Source organism: Halichoerus grypus, chromosome 11 (genome assembly GCF_964656455.1).
Source record: "Halichoerus grypus chromosome 11, mHalGry1.hap1.1, whole genome shotgun sequence".
Taxonomy (NCBI): Eukaryota; Metazoa; Chordata; class Mammalia; order Carnivora; family Phocidae; genus Halichoerus; species Halichoerus grypus.
The window spans coordinates 29,016,414-29,040,381 of record NC_135722.1 but is presented as its reverse complement, the minus strand read 5'-3'; the positions used below and the strand labels follow the sequence as shown (position 1 = coordinate 29,040,381).

The 23,968-nt window shown below is 42.0% G+C and overlaps 1 protein-coding gene and 1 long non-coding RNA gene across 2 annotated transcripts; one reads left to right on the top strand and one right to left on the bottom strand.

The window, feature by feature from the left end:
- Positions 1 to 4,603: 4,603 nt before the first annotated feature.
- Positions 4,604 to 12,157, bottom strand: KCNA4 (potassium voltage-gated channel subfamily A member 4). The gene is made up of 2 exons (XM_036098490.2): positions 12,008 to 12,157; positions 4,604 to 8,905 (listed from the first exon to the last, which is right to left on the bottom strand). Exon 2 carries the CDS (start codon positions 8,126 to 8,128, stop codon positions 6,164 to 6,166), a length of 1,965 nt encoding a protein of 654 aa, XP_035954383.1. The 5' UTR covers positions 8,129 to 8,905; positions 12,008 to 12,157; the 3' UTR covers positions 4,604 to 6,163.
- A 4,133-nt stretch (positions 12,158 to 16,290) lies between these two features.
- Positions 16,291 to 23,320, top strand: LOC118539720 (uncharacterized). The gene is made up of 3 exons (XR_004919298.2): positions 16,291 to 16,403; positions 16,712 to 16,862; positions 23,180 to 23,320. It is a non-coding gene; the product is annotated as an uncharacterized LOC118539720 (long non-coding RNA).
- Positions 23,321 to 23,968: the final 648 nt, after the last annotated feature.

The following is a 23,968-nucleotide window of genomic DNA, read 5'->3' as shown; positions in this document are numbered from 1 at the left end:
TAATGACCATGAAAAATAAGATGAAAATTTTGCAATGTTTCATAAAACATAAAAATGAATCCTTCCTGGGAATGAAAGCCCATATATCCTATCCCATGCAATGTCTCAGAGCTTAGCTTTAATACCACTATGGTTGGTTATATGGCACAAAAATCCAGCCTAGAGTGTAAAGAAAGGTTTTGCAATCCTTAGGTCTCACTATTTCCCCAAACACACAAGAATTATACACTTTTACTTAATTTCAAGAAGTCTCTTTCAATGCCTCAGATAATTCATTTTGCTTATATATCTTTGGCCAGAATAAAGGCAGAATATTAAATGTATGATATATATAAACATATTAATCTAATTATTTTGAAACACATATAATTATTTGGCTCAGCATTGGTACAACTTTAGTCAATATCCACAGGAGCTATTTATTTAACTGATTTAGGAGGTGACTGATCCTTCAATACCCAGTAGCTTCATGCTGAAATTCGTTTCATACTGAAATGCCTTCATGCTCTGTGGCTTTAAAAATATGCTAGGAATCATGAAAAATCTACAGAATCATGAAAAATTAATCCAATGTACATAATGCCAATAACTGGAAAAAAGCAGCATATTTTCCAGATTTACTACTTATTCCTAATAATTACTATTAAGACCACTTCTAAGGTAAGTTGGCATTTCTATCATTTTCACAGAAAATGTTAACTTGTATAATCTTTCAGTAACTTATGTCTTCTTTATGGCATTCACCACAATAGTCACCTCCTGGTTAACTATGCTGATGATGAGATGTGCCAAAGGTTATTCCTAAATCCTTCCTACTTCGTCCTGATGTACATGACACATTGATTTGAACAGACTTGGCTTTCCAAATAGGTTTTGCTTGGCCTTCTAGTTTCAGTGTATTTGTTGTTTCTTTGTACTATGTTGTTTTCTGTTTACAACTTTGCATTTTTCTCGCCTGGCTGTTGAAAGGGAGACAATGGTTTTGAGCCTGAGTAAAGCCAGCTCGGATGAGAAACTAGTTGTGGAAAATCTATACAACAGATAATTTGCAAGTCAGGAAGCAAAAGTGGACTATTTGTGGATCACCGATCAAAATCATTTAGTTCCTTGTACTCTGGATACAAATTCTCCTTCTCCTCCATCTCACACCAATCATGGCAAATAAGTCAAAAAACTTAACTGCAGGTCAGCAACACCATGACCAGTGAATGTGGGAACATCCTTTCCTAGACAATAGTAAGACATCCTATTTAGCACATTATCTGCCTGATACATCTATTCTGATACCACTTAGTATTACCGACAGGACTGAACGGGGATATGTTAGAGTCTCACTTAGAGCCATAGCTCATTAAATATGTGCTATGTTTTTCAAAGCAACTCATACCCTGGGATTAATTTATTTATCCATAAATAAAGTAACCATATTTTCTGTACCTCAGATTGGGCCATATGGTCTGATATGTATTAGCATACTTTTTTATGAAGATACTGTAAGAAATTGGGACTGCTATGGAAACAGAGAACCAAGTCAGAAATAAAACTCATATCACAGTCCTAATCTTAATTTACATTTCAGAAGTACACATCCCCATTTACTGCAAAAATAGCTCTGCTTCCTTCAATCATGAACACAAACCACTCCATCAACTTTCTTTCAAATAGGAATACTGATCTCCATACTAGAAAGTAGGATTGTCTTCTAACCTGTATCGGTTACATTGGCTTGGAAGAACCTGTGCTTTGAGTCAAACTTCTTTGCAGGCAGGAAAACTGAGAAGTACCTTTTGTCCACACCAAATGTCCTTTGCAGAATTCAGAATGACTTTTGGGTCAGGAAGTTTTCCTGGAACAGGCCCCTTTGTCACTGAATGACAACCCGTAATCATTCTATACTGTATCAATAAAAAAAAAAAAAACATATAAAGAGGGATGTTACAGTCTGCATCGTGCACATGAGCACATCACATGTTCAGTGAAAAATGTCAACTGAACCTAGGTGTATTTCCCACTTGACCTAGGAATAGCCGCAATGTTATGGCTGAAGACGCATCACAATCCTCAAAATCAACAATGGAGAACACCATTTCTGTGTCTTTTGGGCTGTGGGGATACTACGGTTTATGATTCTAATGCAATCAAAAATAACTCTGCTGGTTCACGTTGACTTTCTAAAAAAAATGGATATATAGATATATATGTATCAGAGTACTTTCCATAGAAATGTCTTATTCATATAGTGGATTCTCTTTCAGCACATGCTTAATGAAAAGATTTTCACAAAGCTTCAGCGATCCTGTTTAAAACAAATTTGACAAGGAAAGCAGTAGCACTTGTGAAATACTTCATGCGTTTAAGCATAAAATGAATTCCCCAGCACAGGTCGGAACACTCTGTTTACTGACAAGACTGTACTATAACAAAGCAAGAAATCAAAATGTTTACTTACCAACTTTCACCATATGTATTTAACTGGAGACTGAGTTATTTTTTTTTTTTTTATTAAGGGAATCCCTTCCCTTTAGTTGTTAGAATAAAGAGCTTCAAAAAACACCCTATCCATTCTGCTTACACTCTAAAAACTCAATCTCAAACTCCTGGTTCTTGCATTTAACCCAACGGTGAAATTTTAAAACTCTTCTGCTCTTGCTACTTAACTATAAAATCATGGCTGGTATGACTTGAATACCTAGAAAATATCAAGCTAGTCTAATACTTCCTTCAACGTCAGAGAATTTTCATGCTGGAAGGAATCAAGTGATAATGTAGCTCAACAGCCCGATTTTACACTTAAAAAAAAACAAAACTGAGAATCAAGAAGATGAAATGATGTGCCAATGTCAACAAGCCAGCTCTCCACTCCTAGACCAGCTATCATTCCTCTGGCACCCACTAGCTCTCTCACAGAAATTCAAAGGAATAGTTAGTCCTCCTCTCTTCTCCACGACTGTTAGGTTTCCTTTTCAAACACTTGCAAAGAGAGAACAACGTATCCACCCTGGAAAAGACTCTGATTAGGATGACCTTCAAATATGGTACTTTTGGTAACAGAATCATCTGAAAAGCAACTATAGGATCCCAGATCCCCGAAATTCAAATCTATAAATGGGGCCACTTCTTTTTTATCTTACAGCTAAATGTGTATGGTGGTCTCTGAGAAGATAGTTCCCCAAATCAGTTACAATTAGCCTCTGGAAGCATATTTCTCAGTATAAAATTTTACAAATGGTACTAAAGCACTTTGCCTGGCTTTGACTTAGAAAAATGTTATACATCCACAGCGGCACTTCACACATTCTCTACCTTCACACATTCCCTACAAGAGAAGTGCTCCATATAAAAGTGCCCTATACAAATCCTGAGGGCTTAAATGCTTTCTTCTTAGTGTGGAATCAAGACCCAGACATCCTAAAATAAAGGCATCTTGAAAGAAAATACAAACATACATACATTTAGTGATAACCTAATAATATTTGGTTCAGAAGCCCATGCAGTCACTTCTTGACCATTTTACTCTTCAGAAAGCTATGCAAGGATAAAGGAAAACCAAAGGATCTCAAAATGACTGTATTTCTTGAATTCACAGAATTATCAAATCTAATACATCTCAGCTAAATTTATAACTTTCAGATTTAAAAAGGAGATGTTGTATAAATATAATACTTTTTCCCTTCCAAACATAGCCAAATCATCGCTATTGCTATTATAGAATGTTCAATAAACATCCAATGCTGGAGAGCATTTAAACTATTTTAAGATATAATCTGACCTAGTTGGGTACAGCAAAAGACACATGGTACCTCATTCACAGAGTCAACCTTTTACACCATGACGCGCCTGGGATCTTTCTCCCAAATGAAGAAACTGCAGTAATTATTCAATGATAGGCTATCTTGCATCTGCATATCCACTTCTTGTAAGGAGCTCAAAATTAAAGAAATTACCCACGATTTTCACAATATCCTAATAAAGCAGATGTAACTCATGGGTTCTAAATCTCTTCCTCCCAGAGGAAGATTAAGCAATTTAGACATAACATCAGGCATTTATATGGAACTTGGCATTTCAGAGTTTTCACATGTTCTCGTTTGCTTTCCATAACAACTCTGTGATGTAACAAAAGCTTTATGTGCCCTCTTTTTCACTAATGAGAAAATTGGGGTGCAGAGATTAATGGTGACTTTTTCAAATGAATAGTGACCAGCCCAGATAGCCTTACTCCTAGTCTAATGCTTATTACATTTTTGCACCATATCCAAAATATATTAAAATGCCATCTTTGAGGTCTTATTACAAGATCGCATTTGCTTGTTTTGTCACTCTCTATTATTGTCCACTAGAGATCTTTGGTCAGAGCATTCAATTAATTCCCCTGCTTGCTGCTTTCCATTCTCCAAATGGTATTCTTGAGAGGTGTTTTTCTATAAGTGGTGGGGAGGGGGTGGGAGAAGGGTGTAACTTTCCTTTTAAACCTAACATTAGATTTACTTGGAATTTCAAATATCATTAAAGAATTATGCTATTATCAAATGATGGCCTGGGACTTAAAAGCTTGAGAAAAGCTATTCTAGATCTTTTTTTTTTTTTTAATTCACAGTTGTCAGAGTTCATTATGTGCTACATAGTATATTTTTCCCAAACCTCAGGACAACCATTTTATAAAAAATAGATGTTGAAGAAACACTGGAGAATAAGGCCTCTTATGGACTCTAAATTTGCTAATCTATATCTCATTATGACTTAATAGTGCAGGTCTGATCACCAGCTGTTACCTCACATTCTAGAACACCTTGCATGAATTAAACACAGTTACATGTGTCATAAGATCCTTTAACAAAAATGATATTGATGGTGATATCGAAACCAAATGTTTTGACACAATTCTTCCTTTTACCAGTTTTAGCAAATAGAGTGCTAAATTCTGAGGTGAATCCCCACACTGTGCCTTCATGTAGCTGCACAAAGAAATAAACTTAATAAATCTAGCATTTATGTTGCACATTTAATAGAAAGCTCTTAAGCCATAATCACTGTAGCTGCTGGGCATCTTATTTCTTCAAGAATTCTTTCAGTGCATGCATTAACTTTGGTTAAATTATTCTGGATTTAAAAGGCAGAAGAATAATTAAAATAGTATGGTTTCAGAAGCATCATTGTAACAGTCCAATTTCAAAAGATTCAGTTGCTAAATTTTACTTCATACTCCCTTTGCAGATCAGTTATTTAGATTTTAGAAAAAGGGAATCATGTGCTGTTATCTGTGTGGCCATTAGTCTCACACAAAGAAAAGAACTATAAAATAAGACTAAGAAATCATTCTTCCAATGATTGTCATTGAACTGTTACATTAGGAAACATTCACAGTAGGAAGTCTCTCTCAATCTCCAGCATATAAAATAGTGCAAAAGGAAAAAAAAAAAATTCCAGTCCTGTTATCTGTGAACAAAACTTGTTACATTTTCTCCAATTTTACTTCTTCCATATTGTTAGGCATTTGCTGTCATACCTTCCCAAAATTAATAATAAAATATAATCAATTTCTAAAGGCCCCTGAAGCCTTTTTAAAAGTTAATTTCCAGTTAAAAATAAACTTTAATTAAATCTAAGATAAAATTGTGACCTATATTCTATTAAATAATTCACTTTCTTTTTTTTCCTACACAGTAATTCTTACAATTTTTAAAAAACAAATGAGTGCTCGAATTCATTAGTTCTTACATAGTAAATACTTCAAAATGCCAACTTTTCCCATCACTGCACAATTATGAACAATGTTGACAATTTACTTACATATACACATACACACACACACACACACACACACACACACACACAAATACACACATATACATTCTCTCCATGGAATCATCTTTACTTTTAACATCTCCAGTTAATGTGCAAAATTCTTGCATTCTAATAAAAAATATAAAGATAGATTTGCTCCTATTTTAGCCTCCCTCTTCCCCAAGATGTATCATTTATTTGATATGTAATACAAGTTTAGTAACAATTATGCCACGTATGACCATTAAATGGCGTACTACTATATGCATTAGGTTCGTTTGCATATTTCATTTTCATAACTGCACTCTCTATGCATAAATATATTTGGAGATACTGGGGTTGGTGAGGGGGGGGGCCAGTGGCGGGTGGAGAACAAGATTCACACATCGGTCTCCACAGCCTTCGCATTAGAACAGTTGTTTTTATCTGTCTCACTGTCGTCCCCCTTTCCCTGACACTTCTCCTCCTTTGCACAGAGAGATTCCTTAACTCCTTCTTCCATCTCTAGATACTCTGACTTGTCCCCCAGGGAAGAAGAAGTAGAGCTCCGAAATTTCTTCAGCAAATTAGAAGGGAGGTATGGGCAACTGACTGCATTCTGTGTCAGCTGTGTCTGTTCCTCATTTTCAGTCTCTCTGTGGTAGAAATAGTTAAAGTTAGAGACAATCACTGGCACTGGCAAAGCAATGGTTAACACACCTGCAATGGCACACAAGGACCCCACGATCTTGCCCCCCACAGTGATGGGCTTCATGTCCCCATAGCCCACAGTTGTCATGGTCACCACAGCCCACCAAAACGCATCTGGGATGCTTTGGAAATGGGTAGTAGGTTCATCTGCCTCTGCAAAATAGACGGCGCTGGAAAACAGGATGACCCCAATGAAGAGGAAGAAGATCAGAAGGCCCAGTTCCCGCATGCTGGCTCTGAGGGTGTGGCCCAGGATCTGCAGGCCCTTGGAGTGCCTGGAGAGTTTGAAGATCCGGAATACCCGGACCAGACGGATGATCCTGAGGATGGCAAAGGACATGGCCTGCTGCTGCTGTCCATTGCCACCCCCCTGTTGCTGGGCCAGATCAGTGCCCAGTGTGATGAAGTAAGGCAAAATGGAGACAATGTCAATGATGTTCATGATGTTTTTGAAGAAGAGTGCTTGGCTGGGACAAGCAAAGCAGCGAACCACAAACTCAAAGGAAAACCAAACAATACAGACTGTCTCCACGATGAAGAAGGGGTCGTTGAATATGGTGTGCCCTGAGTTCTCTAGGTGGGGAGCTGAAGTGTCATTCAACAACCCAGTGTGTGCGCCTGCGCTCAGTGCCATGATGAGATCCCTGTCGTCCCTAAACTCAGGTAAAGTTTCCAGGCAGAAAATGACAATGGAGATTAAGATGACCAGGACGGAAACGATGGCTATGCCCCTTGCTGGACTGGAGCTCTCCGGATACTCAAAGAGAAGCCAAATCTGCTTTTTAAATTCATTCTCTGGCAAGGCCCTGTCCTCCTCCTCTCTCACAAAGCCCTCGTCCTCCCGAAACTTGAGCAGGGCCTCCTCTCCCAATTGATAGAACTTCACCTCCTCGGTGAAGATATCAAAGGGGACATTGACTGGCCTCTTGAGGCGGCCTCCTGATTGGTAATAATATAAGATGGCATCAAAGCTAGGCCTGTTCCTGTCAAAAAAATACTCATTACGCAAAGGGTCAAAGTACTGAGTCCTCTTCTCGGGGTCTCCCAACAAAGTCTCTGGAAACTGCGCCAGAGTCTTCATCTGGGTCTCAAAGCGCAGGCCAGACACATTTATCACCACACGTTCACAGCAGTCGCTGTAGCGGACGGAGCTGTAGCCACCGCCGCCCCCATCATCCTGAGGCAGCAGGTCCGTGTAGGAACATTCATCACCGTGGTCATCTTCACTATAGTAAAACCTGCCCTCCTCGTCCTCCTCCTCGTCCTCCTCCTCCTCCTCCTCTTCCTCACTCAGCTCCCTCAGGATCTTCTCCTCAGAGCCACTGGGCATCAGGTCGGAGCAATGAGGAAAGCTGCTCTGACGGTGGTGGGCTTTCTTCTTCTCAGGCGGCTGGCGCCTCCTCCTCCGACTCCCCCGGCCACCCTGAGGGTCATGGGAGGTGCAGGCCCCACGCGCCTGGTGGTGGTGGTGGGAGCCCCCTCCGGACCCCGCGCTGCCTTCCACAGCCGCTGTGGCGGCTGCCACGGCGGCGGCCGCAGCTGCCCTCGAGTGAGCAAGCCTCTCCCGCTCCCGGGCCCGGGCCTGGGCTGCATAACCATAAGGCATGTGACTGTTGCACCCTGAGCTCTCCGCACTCACCATTGCAACCTCCATGGTGGTGGTTTCAGGAAATGGCTGGTTCCAGTTGTAGAAGAAGAAGAAAGAAAACTAGGGCAGCTTCTTTTCTCACCAAATTAAGGTAAGTTTGGAACCCTTAAGCAGATTGCTTGGAAGACTAAGGATATTTTCAGTCCAACTTTGCATTTTCTGTTTTTAAATCAGTACGCCCCATGCTCTCTGTTCCCAGGGATTCAACATTGCTCTCCAGAGCTTGGCTGGTCTAGATAAACAACCTAGCACTCTCAAGCCCAAGTCAAAAAATGGTGGGGTCTCCCAAACACCTGTTTTTGGGTGGCTGTTCAAATTTGGAAATACGTCTAGGATGTGGTTGGTGATGATGCCACAAGATTTCAAAGCCGGCAAGTATCTGACAGCCAGCAGTTGTGCCTAGAAAATGGAATATATTGTTCTGCCATGGAAATTGTCCAAAGCTCAGTCCATCAAATTTAAATAAAATGCAAACAAGCCTTTAGTCTTAGCACTTGCCTTCTAGGGACGGCTTGACCCATGTTAACACGTGGCTTGAAGTACGTCCAGCCATGGCTGCTCAAAGCCTATCAGGATGATTCTCCAGGTGCTCCCTTCCAGTTCATCACAGGCTTCCTGGACCCAGGGGCAATGCCAAGCTATGGACAGAGGCAAAGACCTTGGGAGGTAGAGAAGGTACAAGATGAGGTGTCAGCGGGGGCACACCCAGCTCTGAGGTCTCCATAGAAATCAAGGAAATGCAGAGCATCCTTCAGCTAAAATCATGCAGAAGAAGCACTTCACCTAAAAAAGGAAGGGAAACAAGCATGGAGAAAAATAAAAAGAATCAAATCATAAAGAGCAAACAGTGTTTCCTTCCCATACACCTTCTTTCTCCTGTCCTCAAGCAAACCACATAAAGCACCAAGTGACCACAAAATTTCCAAGGAGTGTGGGGCAGGTTGTTAAATCTCCTCCTCACTAAACCATCCTTCTGTCCTTCTTCTTTGGTTATTATTTGAGCTCAGTCTATTTTCACGGCAACTCAATTATTTTCCTCTCTCCACTCTCGACCCACATGTCTTCTCCTTTGGCTCTCCCTTTCACTCATGCCAGGTCTTAATTCTCGGTGTCACTTTCTTCATTCCACAATAATAATGCTTTCACTTTACAGCTGCTTCCATCATTCATTGATCTCAAGGCATTTTTTTAAATTTCCACTCATCAAATATTTCTGAATTTAGTGCCTTTCCACCCCTCTCTGGCTTGATTCAGGATTAGAGCAGTTGGAAAAACCAGTTTTCTTTAATCCAGGCTCTACCACTTCAATAAGCTTCAATCACCTCATCTACATACAACCCCCTCCATCCTGCTTAGTGAAGTTGAATGAGACAGTGAATGTTGATAGAACAGCACAGACATAATGAATGTCAATAAATGCTAGCAGTTCCGAATAATATGACCATAACCTAAGTTTTTATTGTCAATCTACTCACGCCCAAATGTATATGTCCTTAAACCACAGTCTCAATTACAGGGAGGACAGAATGTGAGGACATCCAGGACACTTTGAGACTCACCAATGGCCTGTATTAAGTTGGCACTTCCTGACTCCCTGAAGCATGTCCCTGTTGTTTCTCTGTTTCCCAGACTCCAGAACACTCCCTACCACCTACAGCCTAGGAGCTAATCCCAGTTTCCACTTCTCTGATAATCCTCTTTTCTCCTTGCAGTTCCTCCATGTTCCCCTCAATGCCTCCTCCTACACTCCTCTCAAGGGACTCTTTCCTTATGTTTTAAATCCCAGTTTGTGTGGATTTTATTTTCAGCTTATCATACTTTCCCCCCCATAACTTAATCCATTATTTCCAATCTCCCAACCCCCCCCCCCGCCTCCCTTGCCTCTCTCTGCCCACTTTTATTTCCAATCTGTCACTTGCTGATCACATCTTCCTTGCAGCCCCGATCTGTCTCTACTGTCACTTGTTATTCCTGGCCTTTCTTCTTAGTTGGCTCTCTCTAGATCCAACTAATTTATCTCCTCAGCCAGGACCTGTAAAAACTGCCCTAATCTTCTGTCTCCTATGCTTTTGCATTCACTCTGTCCAACAGGACTTCCAAGAATGCAGAGTGGCCCAGAGAATTGGGGAGGATAATGACAGTCAGAATTCAGGGCATCTACCAGTTTCTATTACTGGAAGCACTTGGGGAGCACAAGAGAAATGGCTTTCTGGAGCCATTAACGGGATTCAGCCCTTGACCACCTGCTGCTCCTTGCTGAATCCTGTCAGCCTAGAAGCCTAAACCCACCCAAGTTTTATGAAGTGACAAAGCAGGGAAGTGGCAAACAGAGGGCTTCCCAGTCATTATCACACATTCTCCTAGGGCAAGAGATGAGCTTGATTTGGATACAAAATACACCTCTGAAGGTATCTCAAATGACAAGCCCCTTCCTTTGCCTGGCTCCTAACAACAGCAAAGACTCTGAAATGTTTACCCTCAGGAGGTCTCCAAGTCTCTATTTACCAAACCACCCTCGGGTTACATTTATTCTGGAAGGTCAGGCCACCACCATCGTTTAAAGACTTTCACAGGCCAAAGAGCCTGAGAGTTTGCTCAGTTTCTTCCCCAACTCCCTCAAAGCCGTTAGAATACACTATTTAAATAAAACCCCAGTAGAACCAAAGTGCCTGTATATTTGTATACTATGCACACCCCTCTCCCAACTAACTGCTCCCAGAATGTCATGAATTAACAGGTCTTCTAATTCACCGCCAGCTCTGCAGGAGATCTAGACCTGCCCTCATTTTGCTCTACACCAATTATTTATTTATTTATTTATTTGGGTTTAGTCATTTTTGTTTCTCTCCCTCCCCCACTTTACAAAAAGCAAATTACCTTCCTTTTAATTGGCTACCAGTTACCTCACTATCCCTAACCAAGAAGAAGAAGAAGATGATGATGATGATGATGAAGTAGAAGAAGAGGAAGAGGAGAAGGTGGTGGAGGGAGCAGGGGGGAGAAGAAGGAAAAGAATAAGAAAAAAGGAAAGAAAAGGGAAAACCTTCCACACAGCAAGACTGGTTTAAAAATCTCTCTTCCTTCCCTAGGTATTCATGCTTAGGAGAATCTATTCAAGCCTACTCCCAGGAGCCTTGATGGGGGAGACCTTTGCATAGAAATTTCCCTTCCTCTTTAACACCATTAAACTAATAGGATTTTGCAGACTACCTATTACCTGAATCCCTGTGCCCCCAAACAACAGCCAAGCATTCCTCCCCTCCTCCTCTTCTCCCCTACCCCCAACAACAAGGCTGTTTTCATCCCCCAGTGCTAATTTCTGCAACTGTCTTAGGATGGTACCTGGACCTATCAGAGAGAGAGAGAGAGAGAGATTGAGAAAATCAAAAAGCCAACACGGTGAGAAATATACACTTCAACGCACGCCATTTACACCGTCCCTATGTGCTGCTGAAATGCTCGGAAAATGCACGCAAATCCAAATGCTGGGAGAGGCAGCAATTCAAACCCGTTCGCCAGCTGTTCCCAAAGGAACGGAACCGGTGAGTCTGGGATGAGGCAAAGCGATGTTAAATCTAAACCCCACCTCGTTGGGAAACGACATCTTTAATCGCACCCTCCCCTCCAGACCTAGGTTCCCGCTCGGGCACATTAAGCAGGGCGCACGCACCCCATCCCTGGGGTTAGGAAAATAACAACTGTTGGCCCCCCAGAGCGCCGCGCAGCATCTGCACCTCCCTCCTTCCACCTCCTGGTTATTTTTAACCGCCTTCCATTCATGCCCTTCTGTCACATTCCCGATATTATTTATCCCTCAAATGTCCACTGTTTCTTAACAACCAAAAGAGGAGAGTGGAGGAAAGATAAGAGAGGTATCATACTTACCGTTCCCAGGCGGAGTGAAAAATAAAGAAAATCCCCCGCTTGGTTTGTCTTTCCCCCTCAAGCTGCAACAGCTGGAGGAGGGGAAGAATGTTCTTGGGGGTAGAAGGAATCACTCCGGTGTGGCAGGTGGAAGCTCCAAAATATCCACGAAACAAGTTCTGTTGCCTGGCCGGGGGGGGGGGGGGGGCGGGGGGGGCACGGAGTCCTCGCTGCTGGAGCCCGGGGTGGGGATCAGGGCTACCTCGGGGAAGACCCCAAGACTTCTGGTTCCTCTGGAGTTCAGCACAGGAGGGCTCGATCGGAAAAGGAAGTCAAGGTTCCCCAGAAAAAGAAACAAAATCCTAGACAGCAGCGATCACTTGTTAAGCCCGAATTCCTCCTCCAATATCCATCCCTCTCCCTCTCTCGCTGGCTGCAGAAGCAGCACACGCCTCCCCTGGCCGGGAACGCGCGCCGGCCGGGGGCGGGGCCAGGGCCGTGCCGAGGGTGTGGCGTTCCGGCTGTAGCCTGGGGCACCTCCCCGCCCCGCGGGGCGGGCACAGTCACGACGCCGCCACTGCCCACCCCGCGGCCGACCCCCCGACGCTGGGAAGCAACAGGGAGCGATTCCGGGAGCCTCTGGCCGTCGCTCCCAGAGGCGAAGCCCTAATCCTGGAGGAAGAGGCGTCCCCGTTGGAGCTGAAATGGGGGTCCCCGCGGCAGAGCGGGAGCCCGAGAGGTTGGGAGGGAAGACCTCGACGGGAGGTCCAGTCTCGCCAACAGGGTGCTTCTGCGCGTCTTCTCCTCTCCCTGACCCGCTTTCTCTAGAGCTCAGCGCGCGCGCGCGCGCACACACACACACACACACACACACACACAAGCACGCAAAGCCCCGCATAACGGGTTTGTGGGGTTGGGAGCCTGGATGCATCTCTGGCGAGGCCGCTAACTGGGAGCCCCCCAGTAGCCTACGAACGTGCCGATTCCCCTTGGTCTCCGCCTCCTTTGTACAATTTGTCAGCCTCCGCTCGGGGGTCGGGCCTCTGGGCGCAGAGGAGGCCGACTTTAAAAGTGTACTCGACTCGGCTGAGGGGTGGGCTGCAGAAATTGGAATCAGGCCCAGGTTAAGGTTTGCGCACGGGAGGCACAAGTCCAAGGGGGGAGAGAGTCGCAGGGCTCTGAGCAGGTTACAAGTCCCGCCCGGGGGCGGAGGATTTTAGAAGGGGTGAAGGAGCCCTCCGCGAACCTGTTGCTGCAGAAAGAACACAACTCGCTAGGGGTTTGGATCCAGGGAGGTCTTTATCATAGTGGTCGGATCTCTAACACCACCCACCCTCATTGAACAGCAAAAACAAGCAAGCAAAACCCATAGTACCCCGCGGGGCAGGCGAGTGCACCCGGAGCGGCGTCCACACCCCGGGATGGACTTCCACGTTGCTTATTAGGTGGAAGGCGTATGAAATGCCCATAGACATGGACGTAAAATTGCAATTCCCACACATCCACTCAAAGAAAGGTTAGCGGTGGGAAGTGCGAGTTTTTCCACACACGCGCGCACACACACAAGGCCAGGTAACGACCCGGGCTCCAGGCACCTCTTCCAGCTCCCTCTGATGGACCAAGCAAGCAGTGGCGACGCGCACCGGGACTGCTGGAGTAAATCCGACCTTGGGCGGGTCAGTTGGAGCTGAGGCGGGCACTGTCGGCCTCAGCTGGCAGCTTTGTTCGATGGCCCTGTTGGGCCTCCTCCTTTTGTGGCGCTCGATTAATTATTAAGAGAAATATTCCCGAGCTGAATTATAGATATGCCCTGCTCTCACCTAACTGCTGCTGGCTCAGCGAAGGACACCTGGAGGACTTCTTTTCGTTGTTGTTTGATTTAAAAAAAAAAAAAAAAACTTTTAAAATAACTAAAACATTCACATTGTAATCAGTGGAAAGTAGAAAGAAAGAAAGGAAAGGGAAAGGAAAGGGAAAAAAAGGAAGCTAGCTGAGGTGGGACCTGGTTTTCCTAACTTCTAGCTAGTGCAGCTTGAATTTTTGTCCTGAATAAATTTACCTGTGATCTTCTGAGCTCAACCGCGGGGAGGAGGAATTGAGTTCCTCCACACTGGGTCAAGAGGGGCTCTTTGCCTCAATTCATTCCCCATATTATAGTTCATGGCAGCAAATAAGGAAGGCAGATTTCTTCAAAAGTAAAAATGATCCCATGCGCCAGCCTAAAACCCTCTCTCTGTACCTCCATCGTGTGATGTAGACAGTGTGCAGTTTCATACGTACCAAAAGCAGACATTTTAGTTTATTGTTGTCTTCCCAGAACCATGTTTCCTGGGATGGTAGAAAGCAGGGCTGAGAGCACAAGATCTTGGGACTACCTTCCCAAAAACAATTTGTGAGATCTCTCCGGAGCAACTGTGGAAAGCTTTCAGAGAGATGAAAACTGATATTGAATGAAGTACAAAAGATGACAGTTATATTGAATCTTGGACATTTTCATTGGATCATGTTAAGACTTCATGAATTATGCCTCCATGTACCATTTATTGTTTGTTCCTTTCATGGTGCAGAGAATTTTAAAGTTTAAAAATACCTGAGGACTTTATAAATACTTGTACTTCCTAGGTATCAGGAATCTGAATTACTGAAGGACCACGGCAAGAATGCAGCTGAGGAAAAACCACTCTCGCCACGATAGTCCTTCAGGTCATACAAGGAGGACTTACTGAGGACTTGATGGAGGCAAGTAACACTCACTGAGTGCCCACCTAGCCCCTGGGTCTGTGCTATTGTCTAATTTTATCTGCATAAGTAAACAATTTATGTGGCTGGTACTATTATATTTACAATTTACAGAGAAGGAATTGAGGCTTACCATGGTTAACAAACGTGCCTAACAGTTACATAGCTAACTATGTAGCAGAACTGGGCCTGTAACATCTGACTGCAAGGAAGATGGACCCCATGCTAGTGGTGATGCCATGTGCTCTATGCCCTTTTGTCCTCACAAATGAGTGGCTGTTATGGATACATAGATTATGAAACAAGGGGGTATGTGCTATGAGGAAGGTATGAGAGTGGTTCCAGGGATGCAAAGAATGGAGTAGCATCTAATTTGGGGGAAGCAAGCAAGGATTGACAAGGAAAGGGGAGATGTGGCTGAACAATGGCGAGAATAAAGTTTATGCAGGCCTGTGGCATCGGGGTGGACCAAGAGTAACTGGAACCTGAAAGATAGGTGGGGTCCAACTGGGAAGAACAGTCTGCTCCCCCAGCCTTCTCCGCATCCCCCCCATATCACACACAGACACACACACACCTCTTCGCCCTTTTAAATAGTTTCTTTATAAAGCAAACAAGAAACATTCCATTTCACTCCCTGAAATTCTCTTAAAGATTCCTAGAAATTCACATGAACATTTGCAGAAAGATTCTTTGCTTGTGACCAACAAAAATCTACCTCGTCTCAGTCCCCAAACTCTATTTTCTTTGGAGAAAAACAAATTATTTTCTTGCCTTTCTTAGTAATCAACTAGTCAACATTCCTTAAGCTCCTCACCTCCAAATACACCTATTACCACAAATAATTTCTCCCTGGCTTTGAATTCTCTCAGTGGTGGTACAAATGTTCCAGACCACACCATGAAGTCTTTGTTTATATAGAAAAGGGCAAAGGGCAGTAGATCCTCCTTTGTACAAAGCAGATAGGAGACCCCGAGGGATACAAACTAAGTCCATTATAAATGTTTTTGTTCTCTTTGGGGACTATAGTCCCCTGTGAATTGCAGTGTTCTATTTACTTCTCTCTCTCTAAGAAGGCTGCAACACCTCCCTGAAAATAGGCACTGTATCCCAAGCAACCAGCACAATACCTGACCCAGAGTAGGCACTGGATAAGAATGTAATAAAATGAATGAATAATGGAAGAGGCTTGCTTCCATTTGCCAAGAAAGTTCAGTGCATGTGTTGGGAGAAAAAAAAAAAAAAAAGAAGATGGGTTTTTTTTACCTGCTTAGTCCCAGCCTCTCAACTATCTGACTTTTAAAGTTCTGAAGGATGTGAAAATAAGAAAGTCCTGGGGAACTTGATACCATGCCTCTCATTCCCAGATTATATGGATGCCGATATTCTGAGCCATCCATAATTCCTTATGAAATGCCGATCGCTCAGCCAGTTTTTCCCTGTACATGGATTTTTCAATGACTGTCCATTACTATTCCCCATTCCATCTTAGGTGTATCAGTACTGATCAGGTATTAAGACATAAGGAAAACATATTTCCTTTTTTTCTTTTTGTAGTGAGGAAACATCACTCCTGCAGAGGAAGACTGACCATTTTCTTCCTGACTTTCTGATCACAACACTGTGCCAGGCACATTGGGCAATAAGACAACACTGCCTGCCTGCGGCGGTCTAGAGGGTATGAGATGAGTCAATATACTTAGGTGGTAGGGATCTGGTAGAAGTCACACAATGGGCAGAGAGAAACCTTACATAAGTGAGGCTAGAAAGGAAAGTCCATGTGGCAGAAGGAGCCCCCTGGCAAAGGCTAACTGAACAAGAATGGCACCTGTGAGGATAAGCAAAGGTAAGCAGAGGATCCGATATGGCTTAGGAAAGGGAAGAAAGGGTGGACATGGATGTGCCATGCTCAAGGGTTTGAACTTGGGGATGTGACAAAGCCCTGCATAAAAGCACTGACAACCCTTCTTCCATCTCTACACACAGGACAGACGGAGTTCACGTGCACAGCACACTTCCCTGGGCGAACCTGAACAGCAGCAGAGGCATCTACTAGACTGAGCTGCAGGCACTTCCGGGCTTCCTGGCTACAGGAGTAGTCCTTTCTCTCCATCTATGAATGCATCTCACAGGACAAGTGAGTGAAATTGAGTTGGCATAACCTTAAATCATCTCTGATTTAGTTTTCTAAATGCAAATCAATCAAAAATGTCCTTCTTTAATTGAGGTAACTCACAATTTGCAAAGCACCCCACCTTGAACAGTAATACACTGACGTGGGGTGACATTGCTCTTGAGATCCATTCTGTCAGATCTGCTCCACCAAGGTAAAGTAGAGTCATCCTTTAGCTCTTTGCTCTGCTCTCCTTATATATAATTGGAAAATAGGGCAATTGTGGAGGCTCACTGAAAATGAACCGAGGTGCAAATAAAAATCACCCACAACCTTGTCTTGGCATAATCAATCAGGAGCAAACTTGGGGAGAGGTGAATCAAGCAAGGTTTAGGTATAAAATGGTATTTCACTTCCCACAGACACTACCAGCACCATGCCTTCTGTACTAACTCCTAATAGTTTATGTCAAGGAACTTTTCCACATACCTAAATATGGGCCTTTTCATAAAAATAAGAGGTCATGGCATACTTTCTGCCAAAACTGTGTTCCAAACTCTCTGAAAGCCCCTTTAAATTTAGTCAATAACCATAGGGCAGGCTAGATTCTGTTATCATAAAAGTTGACTCCTTCCCCTCCTCCCCCATTCTGATTTTGATCTACACCATTTACTCCCTAGGACAGGCATCACCAAAGCCTGTAATAGGCCTCTGTTCTGCAGCATAAGAATGTTTACACACTTCCTCCAAGATCGCATCACCCATTGGAGCCCTGACTACTTCTCCTTCTGATTTGGTTGACTGTTAGAAAGCCCCTGTCTAGCACATGCTTCCCCAAACAAGGGCCATAGTTTTAGGAGGGATGTTCTTATGTAGGAATTTCTATTGAGTACAGATCGGTTTACAAATATACCTCAAATTTTCTGCTCTTTGCTCTATTTTCTCCACTCCTGGCTGAAGATAAAAACACAATTCTGGGGATTAGCCAACTGATACATTTTAGAATAAAAAGCCAAAACAAGACTGAGAGTATGAGTGTCATAGGATGCTAACTTACGGTTTCTCATCAGCAGCTGCTGAGAACAGGGCATCACGTATCAGGTTTTATATAAGCTAGAAGCACCTCTAATTTATTTCTCAGTCAACCTCACAAACCAGCTCTTATTCTGAATAAGCACAGAGATCATAGGTCACAGAAGACTGCAAAAACTTAAGTTTCCTTTAGATGCTTTTTAGAAAGAGTACTTTTCCAAATTCATATATAGGTTTGAACTTGAAGGTAAATTTATAATAATATTTACAGTGAAATTCTAATGATTTACAACAGCTCTTGGGGAAAAAAAATAAACATTTGACTAAAGCAATTACTCTTGGATTGCTTAAAGGGCTGAAGCAGGGATTAGACACTGGGTTATAGGATTGTCTCTCCAATCTGCTGGCTGCAGAACCTCCAGAAAGATACCTAACCTTTGTGAATATCGATTTCCTTATGTGTAAAAATGGGAACTATACCATCAGTCCTGGGTCACAAGGTCAGGAGTGTGGCTCATACAGGAAATGTATGTGATGAGGGGGCAGAAGGCTGGCTGAAGACAAAGCGTAAGCTGACACCACCCTGAGCCCCCCTCCCCCCCCCACGTGTGACATTCTTCCAGGAATCTCCCAACTATCTTAATGTTAATGCCTTGCTAGAGGGGAACCTGACAATGGCAAGGCCTCTGGTATCTTGTAGGTCCTCCTTAGCATATGAAAGTTCTTTTGAAACCTCCCTTTTTCCTTACCTCCCCCAACTCCACAGTGTATAAAGAATCACCCCTCACAACCCTGATGCAGCAGCTCTTTCTGCCCACCGGTCCTATTCCTGTGCTTTTTAATAAACCAGCATTTTGCACCGAAGAGTCTCAAGAATTCTTTCTTGGCCGTCGGCTTCGAACCCTAATAACCTCTTTCCCACATCATATGCAGTAAAACTACTGCATAGACAGAGGATAGTATTGCTTTAAAATAATAACCATATGTTATGAACTGAATGCTGTGTCCCCACAAAGTCATATGTTGAAGCCCTAACCTCCAATGTAATGGTATTTGGAGATGGAGCCTTTGGGAGGTAATTAGTTAGATGAAGTCATGAGGGTGGGAGATGAGCATCATGAGGGTCATGAGGGTCATGAGGGGATTGGTACCCAAGAGACACCAGAGAGAGAGAGATTTCTCTCCCCCACACAAAGCAAGATGGCAGCTACAGACAACTGAAAAGAGACCTCAGGATGAAACCTACTTTGCCAGCCCCTTCATCTTTGACTCTCCAGCGTCCAGAGCTATGAGAAAATAAATTCCTATTGTTTAAGCCACTCAATTTATGGTATTTTGTTATAGCAGCCTGAGCTGCCTAAGACACTTTCAAGGCTAGATAACCAATATTTAAACTATCTTTACTAGCAAACTTGGCTGAGGTACATGAAACTCAGCAACATGTTGGCTGGGAATGGTTCTTACAGATTCTCCTTCAAGAAATAGAAAAGTTTGCAATCAGGCTGCCAGTTGTTAACATGATAGTAAAATATTATTAGGCTTTTATAATCTAAAACTCACCCTAAACTGATGTGGAATTTTTGGCATTTTTTCTTGTAAAATGGCTGTGGATAATATTAGCTTTAATATTCAGAATATTGTTAACTGTATTTCTTGTTCGTTCATGCACCAAAATTTTATTGAGCATCTCCTTTGTCTCAGGCATTATTGTGAGCACTAAGCAGTAGTGATAAACATAAAGACAAGAAAGCTTGCCATGTGGAGAGCTGGGGCAGAGAAAAGAAAAACTATCAGCTAGGGTATGAGCAGATGTGGTATGAAAGTTGAGAATTTGGGACAGTGGTAGTTAGATAGCAAAGGCTTTCCCAAAATGATCCTAGTGAACAGACAAGATCTAATGCGCAAGAGTCCTGTTACGATTTAATTCTACACACCACTACCTAATCATCCCAAGTTGGGATACCAGAAATGCCTCTGCCACCTTCCTTCCCTGGGTCCCCAATCCTAGGTTCAGCCGCTCCTCTAAGTGCCTAGAATGGATGGGGGAGGGGCGGGGGGGGGTGTTATTTCCCTAGGGGTGAAGAAGATAGCCCTGGGCAGAGGCACGTGCTCACAGATCTACAATCTGAATACTGCTCACATTTACATAAAAGGCAATGAGGATTGCTATCCCCAGGTGTCCTGATTTGTAAATGTAGTTCCCAGATTCCTCTCCTGGGTCTGGCATTACTGTTCATTCTCCAAAAGGCAGGATGTGATGTCCTCAGTTACAACTTCTGTTTCATCACAGGTTCTTTGGTAGCAAGGAAGAAAAAGCAGCTCAAACTAGCTTATATATAACAGTGGGCTATGGTAAAGATATGCCATTATTACAGGAGTCCAGAAAAGAACTGAAGAACCAAGATTAAAAAAAAAAAGAAAAAAACTATTAGTTAGGTATATATACATATATATGTATGTATATGCAATCTCCTCACCTCCCTCTTTTTTCTGAGCAATGAGCCTTTGCTTTCCCACAATGTCTCCATGCATGTGGCCGCATTGTAATAGGGTCTTTCAAGTTAAAGGTCCTTCACGTGCTTACTTTTAAAATTGCTAAAAGGAGGAATCTGATTGATTTAGCTCATCTTTTTGAACCAGGCTGCTCAAGTCACAAGTTACCAGCTTAACTGGTCAAGTCACCTATGTCCCAAAGACTCATTCATCTGAGTTTGTGGGTGGGATGAAATTTTCTGAAGAGGGGCCAACACAAATCCAGCATACTCATTCTAACAGCAACGTTCCAGATCATTTTTAAAATCTTGGGAAATCTTTGGTACTATTACTTTTAGAGGACCTTCCTGGCATCATATCTAGCATATTTAAAATGCTTACACATTCCACATTAAAGGTTATGTCAACTATTTTACAATTGAGTTGCAACTCTAGTAGACAGTATTATGCTGACATTTTGCAGTATTTTATGTTTTTTTTCCTGTATTTCAGAGCGAATAATTTCATTTTCAGAGAATAAACATTCCTCAACCTTGTGAAAAGCTTATATGCACAAGGCACAGCCCACAAACAAACCATAATCCCTGAACAAAGAAGTAGCTCCTTGATTACTGTCAAGTATTTAAGATTCTTGGCTTTTAAGGAATTATTAAATAATTTCATTGTCTGATAAAGTCTGGATTAAAGGTATCCTCACTCACCTGCTTACTTGCGTATGCATATGTGCTGACGTATGTGAATGCATTCTGTGTTTATGTTGTCTTCCATGTTGTGTGTAAACTATAATGGGAAGCTAATTATTAAACTCTGCAAATGCACCCAGAGGCTACTGTGAGTGATGCATCCAAAAAAAAAAAAAAAATCTAAAAATAACTAAGTAATAAATAACCATTTGCAGATGGGAATTGTTCATGCAGTTTTTTAAACAACAGCAGATTTCTTTAAGATATTATGGTGTTTTTTAAAATTTTACTAAGTGTACTAAATCTTCTATACTTAAAGGCAGATAATTTGAATAAGAGTGCCATAGAATTGACTAGATCCAAATTAAAGTTATTTTTTTTTTCTTCTTTTTTAAAGATTTTATTTATTTATTTGACAGAGAGAGACATAGCGAGAGAAAGAACACAAGCAGGGGGAGGGGGAGAGGGAGAAGCAGGCTTCCCGCTGAGCAGGGAGCCCGATGCGGGGCTCGATCCCAGGAACCTGAGATCATGACCTGAGCCGAAGGCAGACGCCCAACGACTGAGCCACCCAGACGCCCCTAAAGTTATTTTTAAGACAATATCGAACCATTGCTTTCATCTTAAAATAGCTTTACACGTGCATATTCTTCTATGTTAGTTAAAGCACCAAGAGAGTCATTTTTTGCTAGAATTATTTTAGCGATTATTTTAGAATACTACATTGCTAAAAACATAAGGGCCACTCTTCAAAATAACATGATTGCTTAGTGTTTTATTTGCTCAGGTTCACACAGAAGAAAAAAATAAAAATAAAAAAGGAGACTAAACTAGAGCTACAAAGTTCATTCTGGCCTGGGAATATGTTGCAGAAATATTTAGTGAGGAAGCTGCAGAGTTTGCAGCAAGAGACTTCCTGAAAAATGCAAGGGAATTAGGGATTCTTAGGAGAGGTGACATTCCAAACTTCACAAACAATTAAAATAGTATTAAATAATAACCAAAATTTAAAATCACCATACAGAGAAGTGGGCTTGATATGTGATAACCTGAAATAGTTTCTTCCATCCAGGACTGATTCAAAGTATTGGGCACAATCTTTCACGAGAGCTCCAGTTCATAAGGTTTCCTGCCACCACTAAGGTGTATGTAGTTAGTGGTCTGGTCACATGCTACAAACTTAGTTTAACAGAGTCCCTGCACTAATAACATATTTAATAACATAATTAATTTTCCTGTTTTTAAGGCAGTGTACATCCATCAAGTGAGGAACTTTGGCTCTGGTTTTAAGCTTAAAGAAAAGTATAATATACTCTCTTCCATTTGGGGAGATTATTGAGTAATTCCTTCCTAAATTGAATGTGATGTATGCAAAGAATAATCTGACTTGTTTACAGTGATACATAGATTACAGGTTAAAAGCACAGCCTCTAAAATCAGTAAATATCCATCCATTACTAGATGTATAAACTAGATTAAGTTTTCTAAATGTTAACATTCTCATCTACAAAATGAGAATGGTACCTGCTGTTTATTACACTTAACACTGAACTCAGAGAAAACATAGCTATTTTTATTAAACTAAAAATATTATGTAACTGTCATTTGTCAAAGATTTGCCTAAATTATGGGAACTTGAAATAATAAAACATATTTGATTTGATTTCTGTAAGGATATTTTTTAAATCCAGCACATTGAGAGTCTTAGTAATCAATTTCCTTAATTTCTGGGAATTTTAGGAATATTCAATTTATAGATGCAATAATTTACCTCTAAGCCCAACAGAATAGAACTCCTTAAAGAGATCTTATAATCAAATTTGGTAATTCCATCTGAAAGAGGGAAATATTACATTATATAACAAGAGGTAGAAGTCTTTCTGAATGATGGATATAAATATCCAAAGAGAGAAAGAATACATAGTTTCAATACTAAAATTTCCATCATAGGTCAAACATAAACACAGAAATATAAAACTCACTGATCCACATTAAAGAGCTGTTCCTTTCCCAGTGGGCATAAGTTCTTAATTAATTTGAGCTCAAATAGACAAACAGAACAGACTAACAGAGTCTCTGTTGTCTTTCACATGAAAGAGACAAGATCTCTATAAATGATCAATTCCTTTACAGAGACCAACAAAAGAAGACCACAAAACCCAAAGAAGCTGGCCCCAGAAATCAAGCTGGTACCTTACCCTGCTACTCATGGACACAAGTCCATAGCTCAGGACCAGGAGTCCGACTCACCATTGGGTCGCTAATCACTCATCAAGAGCAGAGCACAAAGGTTTCTTTACCTGGGTAAGTAAACAGGGACCCAAAAGCCAGCTCTGGCCCTATCTGAGTTACAGCACCAAACTGTGAAAGACAAATGCACCGGCCAAGAAGATTATTTTATCTAAACCATTGCAATAGGGAGAGTGTTCATTAACAGGGAATGTCTCAAAGAACAGAAGGGGACCTGGGGCTTTTTAGGGGCAAGTAAGAAAGTCATCCCGGAGTTTATGGAAGTCTTGAGACAGGACAGAAATGGGTCTTATCTCAAAACAGACTGGTGCAGGGTGGTCCTTAAAAGGTGGGAGGATTTCCCAACCATTATTGTTTTTTGGTACCAAAGGGCTCAGATAAAGTTCAGCACTGTCAAATTGTCAGTTTTATAAAATGTTTACTCATAAAGGAAAAAGTATTAGCAGCTATTATTGGAGAGGGCAGTGTACTTGGCAGCACAATTCATATATTCTGCATAGAGTCAAACACTGACTATCCTTTACTAACTGTATAATTCTGGGGAAATTACATAATTTCTCTGTTTTAATTTTCTTATCAGTTCAAAATAGTGGCCTCTTCATAAAGCTGTTGTGAAGATCAAATATGATAAAGATGAAAAATTCTAAGACCAGGTTTTCACCTCGTGCACTC